Below are 22,523 nucleotides of genomic sequence, written 5' to 3'. Positions count from 1 at the left end.
TATTTTAGGCAAGTCAAGATTTTTAGTTGAAAAATTATTATTTTTTAATTTTTAAATTTAGTATCGTACCATTGTATCCAAAGTGACGCGATGGTAATTAGAGCCCTTGAATTATTAAGATAATAATAATAATAAAATAAATGCGTTAATAAATTCTTTTAATGAATGGATTGAGAAATCTTTTTGATCCGCTCCTCATCATATAAAAGTCAAGTTGTGATCAAAATGATAAATTAATAAATCAAACAATCAAATATGATATAGAATTCTAATTTCATTTTCGTTTGGAAGGAAAATAAATTTTGTCAAAAATGATGTTATACATTTATTTTTGCACTATATTTAGCTTTTGAGTCAATCTCATAATCAATATTACTAATTCACAAACTTTCAATCAAATAATTAACTCAAAATACTTAATATAAATCACATAAGAATAGTCTTATTAATGATATATTTTTAAATATATTTTTTTGTAATTTATGTGAAATTAAGATTATGTTTTCTTTGCAGGAATACTATTTTTAAGAATATATTAGTTATATTAGATTAGTTAAAGTTAATTAACAAAAAATTAAATTATTATTACAAATTAAATAATCATATGAATTTTTTGTGAATTCATAATAAAAAATAGATTAAAAAAATTTTTTATTATTATATATTTAATAAAATAATTAATTATATATAAAGAATAAATATTTCTTGGGTTTCTCAATATTTAATTTTATTATAAAGAGAATTGTAACATACGAAGAGAATATTTGATCATAATTATCCAGTCGGACTAGCTCAAGTGGTAAGGGCAAATTTGTGACTTTGGAGACTATAAGGTTATGAGTTCGATTCCCTCTTGAGACATTATGCCGGTGAATTATCAGCGGTGTGTCAATGGGCGGACGACTTTCATCTTCCGAATTTGGTGCTGCACCCGTGTCTAATGTGCCGCGACATGAGTGGAGCCCCGAATTATCCTATATATATATATATATATATTTTTTTTTGACCATAATCATAAGGCCACCCATGGTAAAATGGCCTTCCGTGGTCTCCACTAGCTCAGCTGGAGATCAACTTAGTCAATTTGTACCCAAATATTAAAAAAAGAAAGAAAGATAATATACGTCATCCATGACATACTCAAAACCTGCTGGATGCATGCCTGCGTCCCTTCCCATTGTGGATGTAAACTTTTTCATAAATACCCATTATTTAATTTATAGTGTAATTTTTTTTTTTTTAAAAAGACCCCACAATTATTGATTGTCCTAACTTATGATGAAGGAAAATCGTGATTACAAACACGCCACTATAGATTTATGAAAAAACTAGCATAATCATGCTCAAAACTAATACAAGCTTAATGAAACCCGTATCAATATCTAACTAAAACAAACTAAACAACCCTCAGGGCGTGGTTCAGGTGGTAGTGCGGTTTGCAGGAGTGCGTTTCATGAGATCAGGTATTCAAACCTTCTTGGATTCGCATCTGCCCCTGGACTCCTGAATTTTACCTTCCCTTTGGAGTTGTGGGGTTAACTTCAAGGGACGCAAGATTTGTCACGTGGACCGTAAAACAGACACGTAGATACCCGGTGCGTAATCCAAAAAAAAAAAAAAAAAAACTAAACAAGACGATATGAAACCTGTATTATATGTCTCTGTATATTATAATATTGCATACTTATTTTGATAAATATAAAGTTATTTAATTATTCTTTAAGTAAAATGATAAATTAATTCTTGTATTATTTGTTGAAATCTATTTTAGTATTTATAGATTGATGTGGCGAGCCAATAAAACATGAGTTCCACACAAATGCTATATACAACTTGTCCTATATCTATTGGTTACAGTAGCTCGTGATCATTACCCATTTGTTATAAATAGTATTATTTATTTATTTATTTATTTATTTTAATTTTTATTATACTGTGATGAAAATGAAGGTGTATTCCCAAGAGGGGGTGAATTGAGTTTTTAAAATTTCTTTATATCTTCTTTAATTGATTCTTTCTCAACTTGTTTTAAGTTCAGCAACCACACACAAAATTGATTTTCAATCACAAGTTCAGCATAAATTTATTTAGTTATAAGCCTTTATGAATGAATATATCAATTTGAATATCCCTTTTAGCAATTTAATTCAATCAAATCAAGATAACCAAAACACAATTCACAATATAGAATGAATTCAGTAATGCTTCAAAGATTCAGCACTTGAGTAACTCAAAGTAGAGTTTTAGTATGTAGCTGATAAAATCTGCATTAATTTTTAGTTTATTTAAAATCCAATCCACGTAGTTATTATGAACAAAAAATTAAATTCCTAAAGTTTATATGAACGAAAAAATAATTGAGAGTAGGAAAGAGAGTGAGACGCGAGTTTTACGAGGTTTGACTATACCCGCCTACATCCTCGCCTTAGGCAAACACACCCAAGGATTCCACTATACCACTCCTTTACATGTAGGAGTAACCCTACACACTCCTTTGATGGGTAAGAGCAGCCTTTACAATCTCTCATTCAATAGGCTAAAGTTTGCTTCTTGAAACGATACCTCACGCTTGATCCAACAATGATTCAAGGACTTGAACCATTTACAAAACAAGAAACAAATTTAGTGTACAAAGACACTCTCAACAAGAGCTGATTAGTACAATAATTAAGCACTACAATATATTTCAATTCAAAATAACAATTAAAAGAATTTGAAACCTTAGAAGTATATCATCGTGAGTTTTCTTTCTAGATTGAAAGAATTCATAGTTGGCTCAGAATTGTGAGAGAGTTTCATAGAAAAACTCAGTAAGAAACTTCAAAAAGTTTCAGAGCAAGAGAGCTTTGAGAGTATTGAGAGCAAGAGAGCTTTATTGTTGTGTATTTGCTTGGTGTATTGAATCTTTAGCCTTGGGGGGAGGGGTATTTATAGATGTTTAAACAAGATTATTTCGTGTTCCCAAAGTGACTTGGAGTGTTTCCAAAGTTTTCATAACGTTTAGAATTCAAAAAATCAAATTTGGAAACTTACCGTTATTTTTAAAATTTGAAATCTCGAAAAGTCAGTTGACTAGGAATAAGGAGTTAGTTGCCTGAATTTATTAAAACACTAAAAATTTTAAAGGCAAAAGAGAGTCAGTCAATTAGGTCATTACCAATCAGTCGTCTAGGTCCTCTTAGGTTGTTTCAAAATCAGTTTATTTCTTTATCAGTCACCGAAGTTGTCTTAGTCAATTGCCTGGACAGACCATAATTTTGATTTTTCTTTTTTTTTTTCCAAAATTTTTTTGTTCTTTTGATTTCCCAAATTAATTTAAGACTTTTGAAAAATATTTTTTGAGATTTTTCAAAAATATTGTCTCTAAGTCAATAAGTTTCCTAATGAGCTTCAAATCCAAATCCAATCAAATCATCATTTGAATAAAGTACTTACATAGAGACTCTCTTAAGACTTTAAACACATTCTAAGCTTGGAGTTTTCATGCTTGTCATTTGCTTAGTCCATCTTGTCATTTAACTTCAATTCTTTGAACTTCTTCAATTTTGTAAGCTTTCATCAAGCTTTCTTTGAAATATGTCTTTTTGTGCTTTCATTTCTTTTTCATGTAGACTTGCAATGAACTTTATGATAACTTTGATCTTGAGCTTAAAAACCTGATTCTTGAAATATCATCACTTTCAACAAAACATGTTAAATAACTTTTAATTTGTTATCATCAAAACAAGATTAATAAGCCATATTAGGCCTCAAAAAACTCAATAGCCAAGGTAATAAATTGTATTATTTTATTTATAATTATTAATTAAATATATGACAAGAAAATATTATTTATGTTAAATTTAAAACTTTAACTTTTGTAATTGCTCATTGATTTTATCAAATATTTATGCTCTTAAGTGTTGGAAAGATTAAAATAGAAAAATAACACATATTCAGATATTAGATACTAAACAATTAAAATAATTCAAATTTTAGATTCAATGAATGGTTAAAGTTTAATTCAAACCTAATTTACAAAATCATATTCAAATTTATACTCAACACTTACTTTACCAAACATTCCCTTAGCCTGTAAAAAATCTTTTAAAAGAATTGATAAAATTGAAGTGATTCGGGTCATAAAAAATTATTTATTTGTCTCCTTTTAAGAAATTAGGGATTATAAAGAAATAGTGGTTCTTGATGGTTTGGTAATATATATAATTTTCTTAAAAATGTTTTAAATTATTTATTATTTTAAAAAATATAATTATTGAGCGAATAATTTTCTAATAGTTGACAATACTTAATAATGTGATCTTACATCACTAAAGCTCGATGGTTGGTTTAAAAAGTTGCCAAGTGCAACAAGCTAGCCAATGTAAAGTTGACTAAAGCTCTCATAATCTCAAACGTGAGGGATTAGATATGATAGGACCTAGGACCTTAGGTTAGAGGGAGGTCCATATTCTATGGACATGGGTTAACCTAAAAGATGATTAGGCATTTTCTAGGAATAACCTTTAAAAAAAAACAACAACAAAATTACCCCTCTACTTATTTTATCTCTTACAAATAATATGTAAACACGTGTGATTATTATCCATAGTTATTCCGTTCCAAACAATGAATATATCACATCGCCGGCCTTTAGAAAAAAATTAGACATACCACTTCATTAGTTTTTAAACAATAATATCATATCGCCGACCTTCAAAGAAAAAAAGACAATCTAACCATGTCAGATGTTACGAAATTGACCAAGATTTTAAAATGGTTATAATTAAATTATTATATTAGAGTAACTTGGCAATTTAAGACGATTATCAAAATAAAATTATGGAAAAATGGACAATTTTAAAGTAATTTTAATACCTATGTAATTTACTTCAATCAAAACACCCACTTTGTCATACCAAAAATGTAACATGTGTTTAAACAATTAACTTATACTTTTGTGGTTATGTGAGATTTTGATCGAAGTGAATTTTCGTTGGTTGAAAGTTACAGATTTGGCTCCATTTTATTTTCCCTACACTCAATTTCTTTTTATTTTGGATCATTTTAGTATCATACTACTCCCCTTTTTTTTTTTTTTTTTTTTTTTTAATGGAGGCAACTTGACAACTAAGCTATACAATGAGAAATAATTTATCTTTCATTTCATATGAAAATTCCTTTTTGTTTTGTTTTTTTATTTTTATAAAAAAATTGTAATTATTATGAGAACTAATTCACGTAGGATGAGATTAAATCGAATCATCAATTAATCATATTACGAATTAACAAATCAGTTTTTTTTAGCTTCGAGTCACGAAATCACTAAATCAATATCTTCAACTTGAATCGATATTTAGTAATTGAACTTAGTTGTCCAACCAACACTCCTTAAAAACTATAGTAAGGACAAATATGAAGGTGACATACTATAAAATAAAGTCTGTTTGGAGAAAGAAACCATCCAAAAGTTTCAAAAACACTAACATCCAAGAGGCTTACCATTTGTGATGCAAGACGCATCATCTCCATTGCTTTATTAGGCAGTCATGTGCTTCTTGTTCCATTTTTTCTTTTGGTACATTGAAATTGTCATGCTCTTTTGCCTGAGCCTTTAGAGACCAGGAAAGACCATTTTACCATTAGTCCATCCCTAAACGCATGAAGCCTTTGCCATTGAATCCATGCCTACAAACCTAGCTTTTCATAGGGTGCATATATAAATTTAATCACCAAAAAAGAAAGAGAAAAAGCCCTACCTCAAATACCCCCTTCTTTATTATAAAGCAAAAGGATTTGGTTAAAGAAAGAAAGAAAATGAGATGGAAAAGAGGGTATTTTCTATTATATAATCAAAATTGACTTTAAACCAAAAAAGGTAATGTTAACCGAACATGATGTATGAATGTTCATGGGTCAGGTTGGATCGGAATGAGCTTAAAATTTCAATTGATCCGATCTTATTGGTATGGTAAGAAATCAATCTTAAGTCAAATCATTGAGAATAAAATTTGGGTCGACTTGAATATCGAGTGGGTTAGTTTTAGTTGATAGTTGACACCTCCATTTATTTATTAAAAAACTCTCACTTTTGGCGGTAGTTTTTTTTTACTAAAAGAGGACGACACCTCCATTTATTTATTAAAAAACTCTCACTTTTGGCGGAGGAATACTATGATTACAAGATAAAATAGAAGGGAGAGTACAGAAAAACCCTCCCAAAAAACCAAGACCAGTAACCAACCTAACCAAGACAACAAAACTAAACATACCTAACAAATAAGATAAAAACATAAACACAATCAAAGAATGTGTGTGAAGTTTAATTTGTTTTAAAGTAAAGTAGAAAAGGAAAAAAAAAAAAAGAAACCACAAAAGAATGTGTGTGAAGTTTTGTTAAACATAATAATATATGTTACATTAAAAATACCACTTAAGCCAGTACCATTCAAGTTAAATATACTAAATTAATAGATGTCTTATAAAAAAAATAATAGTATTAATATAACAGAGTGAAACATTAAGCAATTTTCAAATTTCATAATACAATATAAAGAAGGTTTCGAAATCAATTAAAAAATATTATGTCTGTTTTCTAATATATATATATCATTAACAACATAAAATCAAGAATGAAAAATATTTCAATTTTCTAACACGCATACCATTAACAACCAAAATGACTAAAACATCGTATCCATAAGCATTGTTATGATAAAAATAAAATTGAAAGTATAAAAATTGAAACATCCCAAAATACATGTACTCTTCCCATAATCCATCTTATGCATTCTTTCATAAGTTTTGAGTTTTGAATAGTTGTAGGCGCGCGCGCGCACACACACTCATGAAGAGACAGTTTGGGTTGAGCTTGGTGGATCGGATGCTAAACCAAACAGATCCAAACGATTGGGTCATGCACAATAGAAAACGACCAACCAAATCATAACCATTTGAAATCGATTGTTTAGGTCAATTAGGTCTGGGTTGGTTGGGTTGGGCTTGTCAAATAATCAATTATATAAAGATTCATCAATTAAAATTACTTCTATATCAATATGTATGGTTATAATTTTTTGTTAACATTTAGCTATTTAATTAAAAAAAGGCTCATATCTAAATAGCTTAAAAGAAAACTTTAAACAATCAACTTCTTCCTAAATAATTTTAGATTAAAATTATAAAATAAACCAAATCTTAAACTAATTTTACATTATAAAATAAATTTCAAATATCGAGATATATGGCCCAAACAAACACCAAGCAATGTCACACCGTCTCATCCTTAGAGTATAGAACCAAATTATTATGTTGATTCATTATCCTTCATGTTTGTAAGACAATCACGCCATACTTGCTAATTTTAATACTTGATTATTTTGCTGAAAATATTTAATATTTTTCAACCAAAATACCCAAATGAATGAAAGAATATTACAAACTCCTTATGAATTTAATTGTTGCAAAACACTATGAAAAATTAGAGCGATGCACTTTTTTTAACTCACGTGTAAAACTTTAGAGTCCTTTCTCTTACTTCGGAAGGCCGTCTACATGAAGAAATTTTTTTCAAAATTTTAAGGTCTTGTTCAAACTTGAAAAACATGAGAGAAATGAAGGAAAATATAAATAATTTTTTTTTTCATGTTTGGTTATAACAAATCAATGAATAAAATTTTAATTTTTTACAATTATAATAATTTTTTTTTTATTCATAATACTATTTGAAGTAAAGAGTAAATATGATAAAAATATATATATTTCCTTCTTAATTTCATTTTCTTTCCTTTCCTCAAACAAAATCCTTAATCCAAATTAGCCCTAATTCATTTATGCTAACAAGAATAAGTTCAATTCCCAAAGAGCAATATATATATACATATATATATATATATATATATATATATGATTTGCAATATTTTTCTAGAAACTTTTAAGAATTCAAAGCAGCATCACTATCAACTTAGAGAAAGACGAGTTCTTTTATTTTTACAAGAATATAATAAAATAAAATTAAAATATACTTTTCAAATGGAAGAGTCGTTTGTTGAGAAAATATGATAATAAAATACTTTCAAAAAAAAAAGAATTCTTGACCATGGGAAAGTAGAAAGAGAGAACTTTTCAAAAGCGAAAAAAAATAAAAATAAAAAATCATACAACTTAAATCTAAAATACAAAAATTAATTAATAATCCTAAGCACAACCTTCCTATTATAGCATTTACGCGTGACGACTAATCAATGAATCAGGAAGATTAGCCGTCCCCAGAAAGGGCAGAGCAGGTCACAGTTGGACTGCAGACTGCACTAGGCCAGAACAACAAGTGTTCTACGTCTCCACGAAAGTTCACAAAATAAAATAATCCCCTTGTCGTATTTTTCACAATGACAACCTCCCCTGTAATTAACTCCCAGATCAGTATTCAGGGATCCTCTAGTCCTCTTCAATTCAATACAAACTTTTTGCAAGTTGCAACTCACTTTGCAGCAACACTAATGCAGAACACTACGGGAGGAAATTTCCATTAACTAAAGACTGTAGGCTGTAGCCCAAGAATAAAATTTATGAAATTTCAAAGCATGAATTTTAGATATCAAATTTTAATTCAGTAGATTTAGTCAGCATATAATATAAAATTATATTAAATTTTATTTAAATTCATAAAGAATAAAATTTAAGGTTGGAATGTATGTTCCAAAGGCTACTTCAAAGCAATCGGGTGAGAATTTTTTTATAATATATTATGTCCAGTAAAACATAATCATTGATTTCTTTTAATAATCTGAATTGACACGTTACTCTGAAGCCCAGGAAAGAAAAAGGAAAGTAATTTCTCAAACCAAAGACCCACCTAACAGGTCTAAGAATCCTTCCTATCAAGAAAACATCCACAACTTCATTTCCTTCTTTCTACAGCAGAGCACAGCACAAAATATCAGAGAATGTCTTGGCAGAGCGTGAAGGGAATGTTTACCACGTCTAGACTTGCGGCTTTCAGAACCCAGCAGAGATGAGAAGAGTGTTTAACCTGTAATTACGGTATTTTTTCGTCAAAAGTGATGATATATTAATAAATAAATGGAGGTGTCACCCTCTTTTAATTGAAAAAAAAAAAAAGTATCTCAAAAATAAAATGTTAGAAGCAAGTTTTGGGATGTTTGAAATCTTGGGAGGTTTGTGAAACTTTGAAAACCTTAAGAGAGGTTTATGTTTTTTTTTTTAAATCTCAGATAATGGTACTATATTGCAGATTGGGATGTTTGAAACCTCAGGAGGTTTGTGAAAATTTGATAACCTTAGAGAGGTTTATGTTTTTTTGTCAAATCTTCGATAATGGTAGTATGTTGCAGATTGGGATGTTTGAAACCTCAAGAGGTTTGTGAAAATTTGAAAACCTTAAGAGAGGTTTATGTTTTTTTTTGTCAAATCTCCGATAATGATAGTATGTTGCAGATTGGGATGTTTGAAACCTCAGTAGGTTAGTGAAAATTTGAAAACCTTAAGAGAGGTTTATGTTTTTTTTGTCAAATCCCAGATAATGGTAGTATGTTGCAGAAACAGCTCAATCATCATGCCATAAGGAGATGGAATCCCCGGTACCAATCTTTATACGAGTGTCAAGCCAAAAATCTTCTAGCATTGGCAAGATGCCTCTCCATATGACTACAACCATGTCGGGTGTGTATAGCAGTAGGAGACGAGAATCAATGACATAGCCAAACTTAGAACGGATTGAAACTCTCCAAAAGGACACTGTTTCCATGCAAACATGCCTTATCTATTTGGCCAGGAAAGATTTATTCATCAACAAGGCACTTAATGCCAAGGTCCCATAACTATTTTGGTAGGCAAAGCTAGCCAAATGAAAGAGACAATTGAAACAAGGGAAACAAAGACATTTGTAAGTAGGCAAAGCTGACTCTAAAAGAGTACTTCGGATTAAAGCAAGCCTACCCTCCTTATAAAGATAACCTGCCCTCGCCAAATGGATGAAACCATCTTATTTGATGAAAGGAAGCCAACATTCTCATATATCAGAAATTTCCTTCACAATCCTATTTTAAAAAACTTCGGCTAAAATCTCCGTGAGAAAATTTTTCATGTGTGCGGGTAAAAAATCTCAACCTTCAATTCCAGTTCCAACCAAATTCATGCCTGTGCAGGTGCGTGCGCAGATGTGCGAATAGGTGAGAGATAAAGAAAGACTGAGAGGGGGAGGAAATGAACAACCTCCCCTGAACCCAGAAACTTTCCATAGATACTAATTGGTTAGTGCCAACAGCCAAACAAGGTTTTATTTCACAATTGAACTTTCGCATTTCTTGTTAGACAGTCAGCAAGGATTCTTCCCCACAGAAATTTAACAATCCATATTCTCTATATCACAATAAATGCTACAGATTAACTGGACAATGAACCCATTGCTCCATTTGTTTACCGAGAAAATTCAAGAAAAGAAAAGTTCAAACATTCAAAAAAAAAAAAAAAAGATTTTTTACTTTCTGAGCCCAGAAAACCCAAATCATCACTGATCTGCTTCGCTTTTTAATTTGTTTTTTCAATCCAGTTTGTGAGATACTATAACAGCATAAACATAACATTCCACATTTCTTTGTCATTTTGATATCTCGTCTCAAGAACCAAACAGATGTTTAGTTCTGAAACTCCGTCTAAGAAGGAATTTGTAACTAAGTTCGAAGATAAACCCTAGAAACAAAAATGTACCTTGAATACAACTGTCTTCGTCTCCCGCTTTCGAAAGTTCATTCACCATATAAAGAGAGAGAGGGGCAGAGAAAGAGGAGGGTGGAATAATAAACATCAAAAAAATTTTCCTTTGAGCAAACAAGAGAAAAAAAATAAAGCCTTTGGAGACAATAGATTTTTAGGCTACAAATTATAAAACGATCAAAAATGTTTAATTGATAAAGATTTGAGACTTGATTAAGAGTACTGTTAGAGGGACTTTTAAGCAACTTGGAATAATAAAATTACGAAACTAATAAACTCAGTACTAACAATAACAAATATTAATCAAATTCTTATAAGAAATGTATCTCCTTGGCATTTCAATTTTCAAATGGGTATGAAACTGTTTCAAGTTATAGACTTTAACTTGTTACCAAGTGAAAGAAAAGGTTAAGGATGGGTTCTTAAAGTTAAAAATAAAAATAAAAATGTATTCACATATAAATGAGATAGAAATTTTTTTATAAGACAGTTCAAATGCACCACCACTTATAATTTCTAAACAAACACAATTCTTACTTCAGTTGCCTCCCTGATTTATACCACTTGCATCATTCATTTAGCAAGCAAATCACCAGTTTGTGTAATTCTATTCCAACTAGCATAAAGCAAAACCAGCCAAAGAAAGAAAAAAAGGAACAAGCATGAGACATGCAGAAAATAACTCTTCTCAAACCTTACTAAATATAAATTCTTATTACATCCATATTTGTTAGAAACTAAGAATAACACATGAAAAAAATTTTGCATGTTCATTAGCCTAAAATAAGATAAGAGAGAGATGCGAGCGCACACACATATTATAAACTAATATGTTATTCTTATTCATTCAATTTGGCGAAACAAATGTGACAAATGTTTTTGGGATGGTGTTATTACCACTCTCTTTAAGCACTAATCAATAATTTATGCAGTCTTCTAATTCAACAACCAACTTGATGTTAGGCAAAAACAAAAATATAGATTATAAGGAGGTTGTTGTTAAAAGTTGCCTCCCAGCTTTACAAATCCTTCCCATTACTTCAAGGGCTAATCAATTCCCCAAAGTGCACAAAACTGCAGCTTCAGAATAAAAGACGTTGCAAAGAAAAGCACTTCAATTTCTCTTTCCACGAACTGCACAAAAATGCAGATGGAACAATACTTGGCAAAACAAACAAATGCAACTTCTGTGGGTGCCAATAACATGTAAAGAATTCCACAAAATACAATTTTGCTTGCTGAATATCCAAAATACCTTCATTGTTTCCAGCACTTGAGAGTAATTTTTTTTCCCCCCGAATGGTAAAATCAGAGCATCACCAAGTGTACAAGTATAAAATAAAAGAGAGAATCCCAAGCAATGTTTCATAAAATAGGGAAAATTTTTTATGTAGAGTTGAACTTAGCACTAGGACCAAGCAGGAACAGGAAAAGAGACAAGAGAGTGAGAGCTCTGATCCTTTCATGTCCTTCCCTTAATCCCAAAACATCTTCCATTTCCTCTCCTTCCATAATTCCCAAAGAAAGAGGTGGACCATGAGGAATGGGTACTCCCTCTTGTTCCTTTCGAAACCTCAGGCAATAAAGAGTCTGTTAGGAGAAGCCCATGCCAAGTGTTGGGAGGAGATATAAGGCAATCATGCCATACTGCACAAGACAGTGAGCAGTGAAGAAATAAATGATTTAACATATTCTTCTTCCACTTGCGTTGGGAGCGCCAATTTGGAAGGGACCAACATCGCCATTGAAGATAATCTGTACTAGGAACTTTTTTCTATCATTGCAGTGCACAGGGAGACCACCTTAAGCACAACTGCACATCAGATCTGCTTGAAGGGGAAAGGGTGAACGAACAGTGGGCTAAAAGCTAAGTCTTTCCTCAGCAAGAAATCATAGTAAGACCCAGCTTTACACCCTTTCCTCTAAAGAGGACCCCAGAGGTAATCCAACAAATACCAATGAGGTTATCAGTTTCAATAGAAATGGCATAAATATTTGCTAAAAATTCCAGTAACAAAATAATGTTCGTCACCTTAGGAGTCTTATAAAGAGGACTCCAACCGATTTGATTGCCAATAGAACAAAGATACATGAAACCATAGGTTAGAATAAAGGGAAAATACTTGAGCCAAAATCTATTTCAGTGGGGTTGAAACAGCCCAATCATCATGCCAAAAACAGAAGGTATCCCCAGCACCAATCTTCATCCCAGCTGCAAGCCAAGAATCTTCTAGCGCGGATTAACTACAAACATGTGGGTTATGTGTAGCAGTACATGATGAAGAATCAATGTCATAGGATAACATAGACCAGATTTAAACTCTCCAGAAAGATCATCATCCTGAGAAAAAAATGTCAAATCCATTTGCCCAGCAAAGATTTATATGTCAACATGAGGGATTTAATGCCAAGACCTCCAAACTATTTTAGTGAAGGAATAAAGTTCCATAAGGAATTTCTTTGAATGCTTCTAACCAATCAACAACTGAAACAGGCAAAGAAAATAACATAAAATAAATATTCAAAGCTGAAACTAAAAGAGTGTTTTCAAATAGAGTATGCCTCCGCTCCTTTGAAAGATAACCTACGTTCCAAGAAGCCAACAATTTTTAAACCTTTCCAAACAGGATCCCAAGCAATTTTAGATATGAAGGACGCCCACCAAGAAATGGCAGGGAATTAAAAATCCTTTATCCTGAACTCGGAATCCCGAAAAAGCTCATTGTAGAATCTGATCAAAGTCTGTTAACCCTGATTAGGCTGGCTATCCTGACATATTGAGCTATTCCAGATGAATTTCTTCACCATTTCACCTAAATAGCTCGCCAAAATCTTAACACTTATCTTCAGACTGAGCCCCAATCTTTGCAAATCAATAAAACTTATTCCACAAGCCCTGCATTTGCTCATTAATCTATGTCAGCACAGGAACTTCTAACAAAAGTACATGGGTGATTCATGTCTTTTCTCCAAAATGGGCTAGGATATAATATGATGGAATGCCATATATGTTTTGATAATTAAAGTAGTCGTGGCATGCCTGCACGTAGTTCCTTTGAACTAAAGCAAACAGCATAACCATCACAAATAAGTTCAGGGTTGTTGTAACAAACTTCATACATCTCATGCTTCCAACCTAGCTTTCAATCCCACACTTTCTTCTACTTTAAATGTTGAAATCAGCCTATCAGCCTTTACAAATGATATATTGCAATGGACCAGATAAATTATTATTCTTTGTTTTAACAAAGAACTGTATTTGTATTAAGGGAATAAAGGAGAACAATTGCCAAAAAAGAAAAAAGAAAAACCAGGGAGAACAACTTGTCCTCCCACTATGAATGGAAAGCAGCTAAACAAAAGAAAATAATTACAAGACAAGTCAATAGAGTAACACCAACCAATCCTGCTGCATTTCCTCCAAAGAAACATGCCGAAATGGATCAGACCAATAATCTCATCTTGAAATTGTTTATACATCTTATTGCTGTAAATTTTCTGCAATTGTTTCTCCATATAAAGACCAGAAAACAGTGGTATGCTCATCTTGAAAGAAAAAAATATTGCACGTTTTTCTTTCTCAATATTTCTTCTTAATTTGCCACTGTGAAGTTGAAAAAGGGGAAAAAAAAAAAAAACAGATACTTGACATTTAAATCTGCATACGAAGACTTCAAGCATTCAACATTTTCTAGGTCTAGTTCCTCAATTATTTTAGCCCAAGCTTCCTCAAACGCACTACACCTCACAGACTCGAACAATATTTTTTTAAAACATCCTTAACTATATAATAGTTTGGAAGCCCCTCAAATTTCACCAGAATCTATTTCATTATATACCATAGGCATAGTTGAAGATGACATTCGAAGTTGCCCTCTCCATTATTTTGCAATGATTATTAATTATAGCTTAGAAAGAAAGCTTGACAAAGATTTTTTTACCTCCACAACCAGAGGTGTCGAAGAATTTTCCAAACTTCAACAATATTGGAAAAAGATGGGTCTTGGAATTCCAAAATTTCAGATTCCTAGCAAACTCAAGCTTGAAAATTTTATGGCAGCACAGAGAGCCCTTAGAACAGGAGATGTTCAGTTTTTTGGGTTTAGAAAGACCGGGGCCATCTTTAGCTAGTTACCACCTATGGTGCTAAATGTTTTAAATTTTGCAGATCTAGAAAAATTATGGTGGACATGCTATATTGAACCAATTCAGTTTTTCTTTTGGAATCTCTTTCCAAAAGAATAGAAAGATGGTACAATCACCGAGTTCATTGAAGAAGCACCTTGCAAATTGTGTCCTCTTTGCAGATTATGAAAGTCTAGTCACTATCGATGGAAAGTTTCTCCAGCACTCTGAAGAACCTCATTTGGTAGATCATGCAATTGCTAAGCCAAATTAGAAACTGGGATTTTCATCAAAAGTCAATGCAGGTAGTTCAAAATGAACTCAAGATGGTTTTGGCAGGGTTTGCCAAATCTTCTCTAGATGAAGAAGTCATAGGAGCACTTGAAGGTCTTTGAGGCTTGGACCAGTCAAATGTCAGAACCAACAGATATTAGTCCAGCACGCTATCATATCCCAAGGCCTGATTGACCAAACTATTCAATTTGGTCATATCTTGCATTATTACACCTAATGTGTCGTTTTGGGACAACTTTTGCTTTAAGAATCTTTCTACTTTAAGCATCTTTCTTTTGTAAAAGTAAAGTATTACTTTTGCTTTTGAGTCAAAGGTGAGTCAACAAAGCATGTGCTGTCCCCTCTTTAGTTAAAGTTGTTTGTTTGATTATAGCTTTTGAGTCAATATCTATTTGGATAAGATAGCAAGTTGTGCTTATCCGTCCAATACTTTGCCTATTTAAGGAAAGCTTTAACCCTTTGTTTGGGGAGAAAAATTGAGAGAAAATCAATAGAAACATTTGTCTTCCAAAGAATTTATTCTTGCAAATTTCTTCCTTTGTGTAGGTTGAAGACTTGTTGTCACCTAAGCCCGAAGAGGAGGCATGAAGGCATCTGGTAGACACCTATACACGAGAAGGGGGGTTTAGAAGGATTCAGAAGTTAGAAGAGGTACATTTGTTACTCTCTCCCCCTTTCAGTTTTATCTCGATCCTTTTATCATTCACTTTAGGCATAGTATTTCCTAGAGAAGAGTTCCGGTTGGTTTCCAATAGGATCGCTTACAGCCTCTACATGTTGCTCCTGAATGCAAGTTAACCCTTACTCCTCCCATTAAGCAAACATTCCCATATACTAGAAATTTTCTACAGTCCTAACGTAAAATTTCAGCCAAAATCTTGCTGAGAATTTATCATATATGCGAGTGACATATGAAGGTGGTGTGAGTGACAAAGAAGAACCTGCAGCTTTTGGAGGCACCAATAGAAACAGCGGTAGAGCCAAGGTCTACAAATTCTTTCCAACACCACCCAAAGTCACAGCAGCAATAAAGATCGAGGAAACACAGCCAATGGAGCTTCTGATTATAATGCAGAGGAATTTTCGGAAGAGAAATAGTGTGTTACCTGTCTCCACAATCAAATTGATGGGATGACAAATGGAAACCATGAGGATTTTTCACCAAGCAGCGATTGGGATCGAGATTGCAGAAGACAATAGTTTCAGTTTCACGGCAAAATGGTGGTGGTCAAATAGTAGTGCATCAGAGCCTTAAGCAGATAAGCTATAAAACTTACTAGAAGTATCTATATAATGAAATAATCTAGAGACAGAGAAAAGTCTAGACACAGAAAGAGGTACCTTAGCATTTGAGACAGGAAAGGACAGCGGATAAGGCACGCTTCTTAGAAGAACCTCAAGGTTGGAGCAGCATTGTCGGTAAGTTAGCTGCAGCAAGATATGGTGGTGCACTCTGAAGCACACTGTGAAGAATATGAGAGAGAGAGAGAGAGAGAGAGAGAGAGAGAGAGAGAGAGAGATTGATCTTCTTGCTCTTAGCTCAGTAGTTTATTATAAAAATGATACGAGGATAGCCACTACATGCATCAATTGATCTGTACTCATTTCACAAACAATTCAGTGGAAGCATCCCCCATACATTAACAAAATGGTAGAGCAATGTAATCAACTGCTATCATAGGCGGTTTTGGCTTTTAAGGGTTGCTGGTAACACAGGAAAAAATGGAATCAAGGGAAGTAAGATTCAAACACAATTAATAGGTCACCTAAAAACTTACAATTAAAAAGTTTTTTAGAAGATACATGGAAAACCAGTGGAGTGAAAGAATTATCATTTTTTTTGTCTCAGAAAAATTAGGATTGATACATTGGAAATGAAGCAGGGTTACTAATTGCCAGTGCACTAATTTATCCAAGGCTTTATAACACCACAATTGATTCTAAAGGAGCATCCATGCAGCCTTTGAAACGTACAAGTCAATAGTTGGAACTTCAAAAGATCAGGACAAATGCATAAAGCAGGCAAATGTTATTCATACGGAGAAATACTTGTATAACATGACAAGACAAAAAATGACTACAACACAAGAGAATTATTGTTCATTGTGAGAATTCTTTATGCAGTTAAACAACAGAACCCAACTTCAAAAACTTTTCAATTATTTCTTCTTCTGAGAAATCTGTGAAGTATCCCTTCCCTACAGCCACTCCCTCTTCCTTTGCAAGCCACTCAACTTCGATTTGCACTTGATCACCTCCTACTCTACAGGGTTCTAACAAATTACAAGCTACCTCAATGACATCTTTACCATGAGCAAGTGCCATAGCCTGCACAGATGGAAGTCCACCTCCCCTTCCACTCACCCGTTTAGCAATCCTCCGAACAATAGCAACATCAGTAGAGAAAACGGGGATATTGTAATTGTCAACCCACTTGGTTGCTCCAATTACAACAACACCTTTTGCTTGAGCTACCTGTACTGGACCCTCGTCAGGCTTCAGTGGCAAGGGTTCTGATTTTGGTCCTCCTGCCCACAGGCCTCCACTAGAATTAGGCTTGAAGTATTGCAATTCTCTTCTAATTGAATCAAGTGCCCTTCCCTCTTCATGGGCTGCTCCATATAAAAAGACAGGGACTGCAGGCTATACTTAGCATCATTAGCAAATGTTTTTTTTTTTCTTTTAAAAAAAAGGCAAATTTTAAAAAAAAACTAAATAAAAATTTCAAATAATGTGCACATTTGCTGTAGCAACATAGAAGGAACAGCTATCAGGTGATTCTTCAGAAAATGAAGCAATTAACAGGGTATGGTTACGTGTTCCATGAAAACCAACCAAGTTTAATGGATATCAACTCAGTAAAGTAAAATGGGCATACAACAGCCAATTCAAATTGAAAGGAGGTCATTTATTAAGATTTTGAAGAGCTTTTTAGAAGAATAGCCTTATTTAAATGCTTCCCAACAAGCAAACACAAGCAAATGCATGTGCATGGGCGTTTACACACACATTAACTGATTTTTTAGTAAAACTGAATGAACTTGTTCAATTTCCACGAGACACCAAACTGCCTTGAGGAAAATTGTAAATAGAAACACAAAATTTCAAATGGTATAAAGTAGGTTTCTAAGGACAGAAAAAAAAAAGAATAAGATGCAGAAGAAAGGCATATGAACTACCTTCGGATGCAAAATTGTGGAGGAAAATAAAATGTATAGCATAAATGCATCTTATCTTTAACCAAACAATCTTGTTTTTTTATACAGGCTGATGAGAATACACGAGTGGTGCTACTATGTTCGGAACTTGGGATTATAAATTTCAGGCAGTAGTAACTAAATTTTGGTTCAATGACCATTCTCTAAAATTAATTTTAGCCATTACGGATGCCAAAGATAAAAAGGGTGAGAAAACTTGAAGGTTGGAGCCTTAAATTGGAGTTCTTATGCATACGCAGTACCAAAAATAATAATACTATAAAATCCTTTTAACATTATAACTGAGGCCAATTTCATGCAGTCCCAAGGACACAAACCTTGAAGGTTGGAGCCAATATCAGTTGCCAACAACTTTGCTATCCCAGCTGTTTGGTCCAATGAAGCATGAGCCAGGGGGTGAAAGCAAATGTGGTCAACAACTCCAAGCCGAGGATGACTCCCAGAGTGCAAGTCAAGATTAATAGCTTCAAAAACAGCTTTAACCATTGCAAACACACTGCTTTTCAGAGGACATAAGTTTAAAGATGGTGTTGGAGCCAACTTAGAGACAAGTGTGTAACCTACTCTATTGTAAGTTTCATCTACAAATTTATTGATAATGGCAACCTCCGGGAACAGCTTGGCAGCTTGTTCAATTGACTCCAATGTTGCCTTGTTTCGACTTTCAGATACATAGACCTTGCAGCAAGCTAACATCAACTTTAACATTTTCTTCTTGCCAACCCCTTCACACACTGCGGAGGAAGATGGAGATGATAAATGACACCAAAAATTCTGTGGCCATAATTTTCTCTTGGACCACAAACTTCACAATCCACTAAGTTGAGATGATAATAGAAGTGCATTTCAAGACATGCCCTCAGTTAAAAACCATGGTGTAAAAACATGCAAGTAAACAAATCAAAATTTCAGCATAAAGATCAGCCAAAGTGTTGTATTTTTCAAAACAAGGAGAGAAAAAAAATAAATTTTCATTGTTTTTTATGAACAAAGTGACCCTCAAATGAGAATTACCATGGATCGCCACTCTATTTCCTTTCACGCATTTGGGCTAAAATACTCAAAAGGTGAAAACATTTCATATCCTTTCAGATTTTCAGAGCTGAACAGAAAATTTTGATTCAATAAGCATGAAAAAATAATTCCGCAGTGCTATCCAAATGATCCCTCAGTTTCTGAACTTTTTACGGCATTTTGATTCCACTTAACATCAAATCCAATAGCAAAATTAGATGGTTCAATTAATCCATTGAGAAAAATCACTACCACGCAAGAAATATTTGAGCAATACAAATCAAATAAACCAAACCTCCACTGTATAAAATAAATAAATGCAGTGGAAAACCTCCATTGGACAAAGCTTATACACACATATATTAACAACTTCTGAAACAAAGCAAAAACACTAAAACTAGCAATATTCCCTCTCCTGTAAACCCAGAGCACCCTTCAAAATTCAATCTCCTTAATCTCAGAACTTTTTGGGCACCCCTTATACTCCAATTTCACAGATAATGTAGCACAAACAACCCTAAATTTCAACCTCAAGGACCCCATAATCTCTTGGATCCTCTCATTTTCTGGGTCCGCAACTGGGTACTCTCGGATCAACTCGTCCATCTGTTTGATGCTCTTATGGACCCTCGCAGAGAACTGGGTTGGATCAATCCGAGCTGCGGATGTCCAGACATCGACGCAACCGCGGTAAAACCCTAGCTCCTCCCCAGTTTCAAACCCTAGTTTAAGGCCTACTTGTCTTCCTTCTTCTTTTCCAGAGGACAAACCATCCTTGTACCCCTCGTCGAACCCTTCGTGAAGATGGGTTTGCTCGAGATGCAGAGAAGCGTCGAAAAGGTCATCAATTGAGTCGTGGAGTTTACGTTGGGAGTCCATGGAAGATTGAAGACAAGGACATTACCTGCGCTGTTGAAGCGTTCGGCTGGGGAAGAAATGACCCTCGTTCTCTCCCTTTGCTATCCGCAATTGAAAAATGCGTACTTAAATCTTTTGTTCTCTAGAGGAACAATTTTCAATCATTTTTTCTCATTCAACCTAATAATCCTTCCAACAATATTTTAATTATAAATTATTTTTTAGATAAAATTTAAAAAATTATGAGTGTAGAAGTAACTTAATAAATTATATTTTATTTTAGAATTTTTAAAAATAATTTAATTTTTTTTTTAAAAATGCAATGGACTCGATCTTGTACTCTATTATCTCAAATGATTTTCTTCTTTATCTTCTTGTATAATTTTTAAATTTTTTTTCTTAAATTTAGAAATAAAAAAGTATAATATGTATACCTACAACTAGTTTAAATTTTAATAAAATAACAATAAATATATTCAAAATATTAGAAACTAGAATGAAAAATGTACAAGTTGCCACCACATTTTTAGATAAATATTACAATCTTAGTAATAAAAGAAACTTGAAATGGACAGACTAAATTAGTCAATGTCATCCACAAAATATGCATTAATCCAACCAATACTTTTATGACACATGCATCTCGCTAATTTACCATAAACACAAACACATATTGTATGTAACGTGCATACACATACAAAAACGTACTAATTAAGAAGCCACATACAATGCAAGAAATTAGGAATGATCAAATCAGAGAGATGATGGTGTTAGGGCAATTGCATCATTTGCAATCAGCTCTATTCCAGCTATAGGTGTTGCTGTTGTCACAAAATTATGATTTTGAATTTCCGTCAATATTCGACGCCCATCAAATCTTTGCATCTTGCATAGTTTAGGAAGAAATAGACCTATCAAAATAATACCCAAAAAATTAATTTATTAGTAGCCTTCATATATTCTAGAAAAAACATCATGTGTTATATTTGAAGAAATATGCCTATCAAAATAAGTTGTATGATTTTAATTGCTTAGGCTTTGGAACAATTGAGAAGAACAATTAAATAACCTACAATAAATAAATATATAAGTTCACACTGTCTACACTATATGACGAGATTTTTAAAATATTTTTATTTTTTAAAAAGTGTAATTGAGAGGGTAGATGGAGTAATTAAAGCGACCTTCGCCGGCGGCGAGATTGAAGTAGAGATCGACGATGTTGGGGCAGGAGCTGTAGCACTCAAAGGAGCAAAGCTTTTGGGTGAAGTGAGACTCAAAGAGGGAGTCGGAGGATATGCCGAGGGACATCCGGTCGACGCCGCACATGGCGATGCATTCGTCCGTCTCCACTCTATCCTTCAACTTGCCGGCTTCAATCTCCGACGTCCGGCACACGAACGCTTCCTCTCCGCTGCGCTTCACCTGCTTTTCCAGCACGCACCGCCGCCCCGTCGCCGACACCGCGAACGCGCACTTCTCCTCGCCTATATCCTCGCAGATTACTTCCCCTGTGCATCGACGTCAAACCCCAAGGAATTGCCGTATTTCAATTTTCGGGCGAAGTTAGAATTTAGGAAAAACATCAAGCAGTAATTGAAAACTAGTTTTGTTTGCTTAATTCAGTCTCTTGTATCAATTTTTGAAAAAACCATTTGCATTTTTGAATCATCATCTAATAATTGTATTTCAAACGTAGATTTATAGATACTTAATTTAATCAATTAATCTCATTTTTGAATTGTTAAAATATCTAAACAAGCTTCTATCTTTTTTCAGTAATGCATGCCCAATATTAATACATGCACACATACATACATATAAATATATATATCAAAAGCAAATCCCATCATTAGTATAATTAAAATTATTACCTAGAATGTCCTGCAGGAAGAGAGTAAGAGCAAGAGCAAGCATGGTGAAAATCTTCTTCTTCAAGCTAATATGAGAAGCCATGGCCGGAGAAGATTATCACAGTGGTCGGGATCACTACAATATATGAATTAACTGGTTAGAATAACCAAATTTGATATGCAAATATGTGTGAAGATTTTGATGGGTGGTCTAGACCTATATATACTTGCTTACTTGAGTAATAAGTTTACTTAATTTAATTAAAATTGTGTATATCTATGTCTTGAATGGTAATTATTGATTGGTGGATCGTGATCTCCTTTTAATAATAATATTTCATTATAATAATTTAAACTTTTAAAAAATAGAGAGGTAAGCAAATTCATATTGACAATGGAAAATATTAATGCTGGTTTTGGGAATGTGAATTTGAGACAATGGATTTGA

The 22,523-nt window shown here is 33.1% G+C and overlaps 2 protein-coding genes and 1 long non-coding RNA gene across 4 annotated transcripts; 1 reads left to right on the top strand and 2 right to left on the bottom strand.

Moving 5' to 3' along the window:
* The first annotated feature begins 15,591 nt into the window (after positions 1-15,591).
* Positions 15,592-16,781, top strand: LOC131146619 (uncharacterized). Its single transcript, XR_009134417.1, has 2 exons — positions 15,592-15,783; positions 16,050-16,781. It is a non-coding gene; the product is annotated as an uncharacterized LOC131146619 (long non-coding RNA).
* A 353-nt stretch (positions 16,782-17,134) lies between these two features.
* On the bottom strand, positions 17,135-22,208 carry LOC131146617 (uncharacterized). 2 transcript variants are annotated; one of them, XM_058096320.1, is made up of 3 exons: positions 22,097-22,208; positions 21,407-21,733; positions 17,135-17,768 (listed from the first exon to the last, which is right to left on the bottom strand). In XM_058096320.1, exons 1-3 carry the CDS (start codon positions 22,176-22,178, stop codon positions 17,257-17,259), a joined length of 921 nt encoding a protein of 306 aa, XP_057952303.1. In that variant the 5' UTR covers positions 22,179-22,208; the 3' UTR covers positions 17,135-17,256. The 2 variants fall into 2 exon arrangements, with proteins under 2 accessions (XP_057952303.1, XP_057952304.1); XM_058096321.1 differs by lacking the exons at positions 21,407-21,733; positions 22,097-22,208 and adding an exon at positions 18,668-19,442.
* LOC131146618 (uncharacterized) lies at positions 19,571-20,243 on the bottom strand. The gene has a single exon (XM_058096322.1). The coding sequence runs from the start codon at positions 20,241-20,243 to the stop codon at positions 19,800-19,802; it is 444 nt and encodes a 147-aa protein (XP_057952305.1). The 3' UTR covers positions 19,571-19,799.
* Positions 22,209-22,523: the final 315 nt, after the last annotated feature.

The sequence above is a fragment of the Malania oleifera genome, chromosome 13, assembly GCF_029873635.1.
Source record: "Malania oleifera isolate guangnan ecotype guangnan chromosome 13, ASM2987363v1, whole genome shotgun sequence".
Classification (NCBI taxonomy): domain Eukaryota; kingdom Viridiplantae; phylum Streptophyta; class Magnoliopsida; order Santalales; family Ximeniaceae; genus Malania; species Malania oleifera.
Note: the sequence above shows the minus strand (reverse complement) of the source record. Positions and strands in the feature narration are given on the sequence as shown.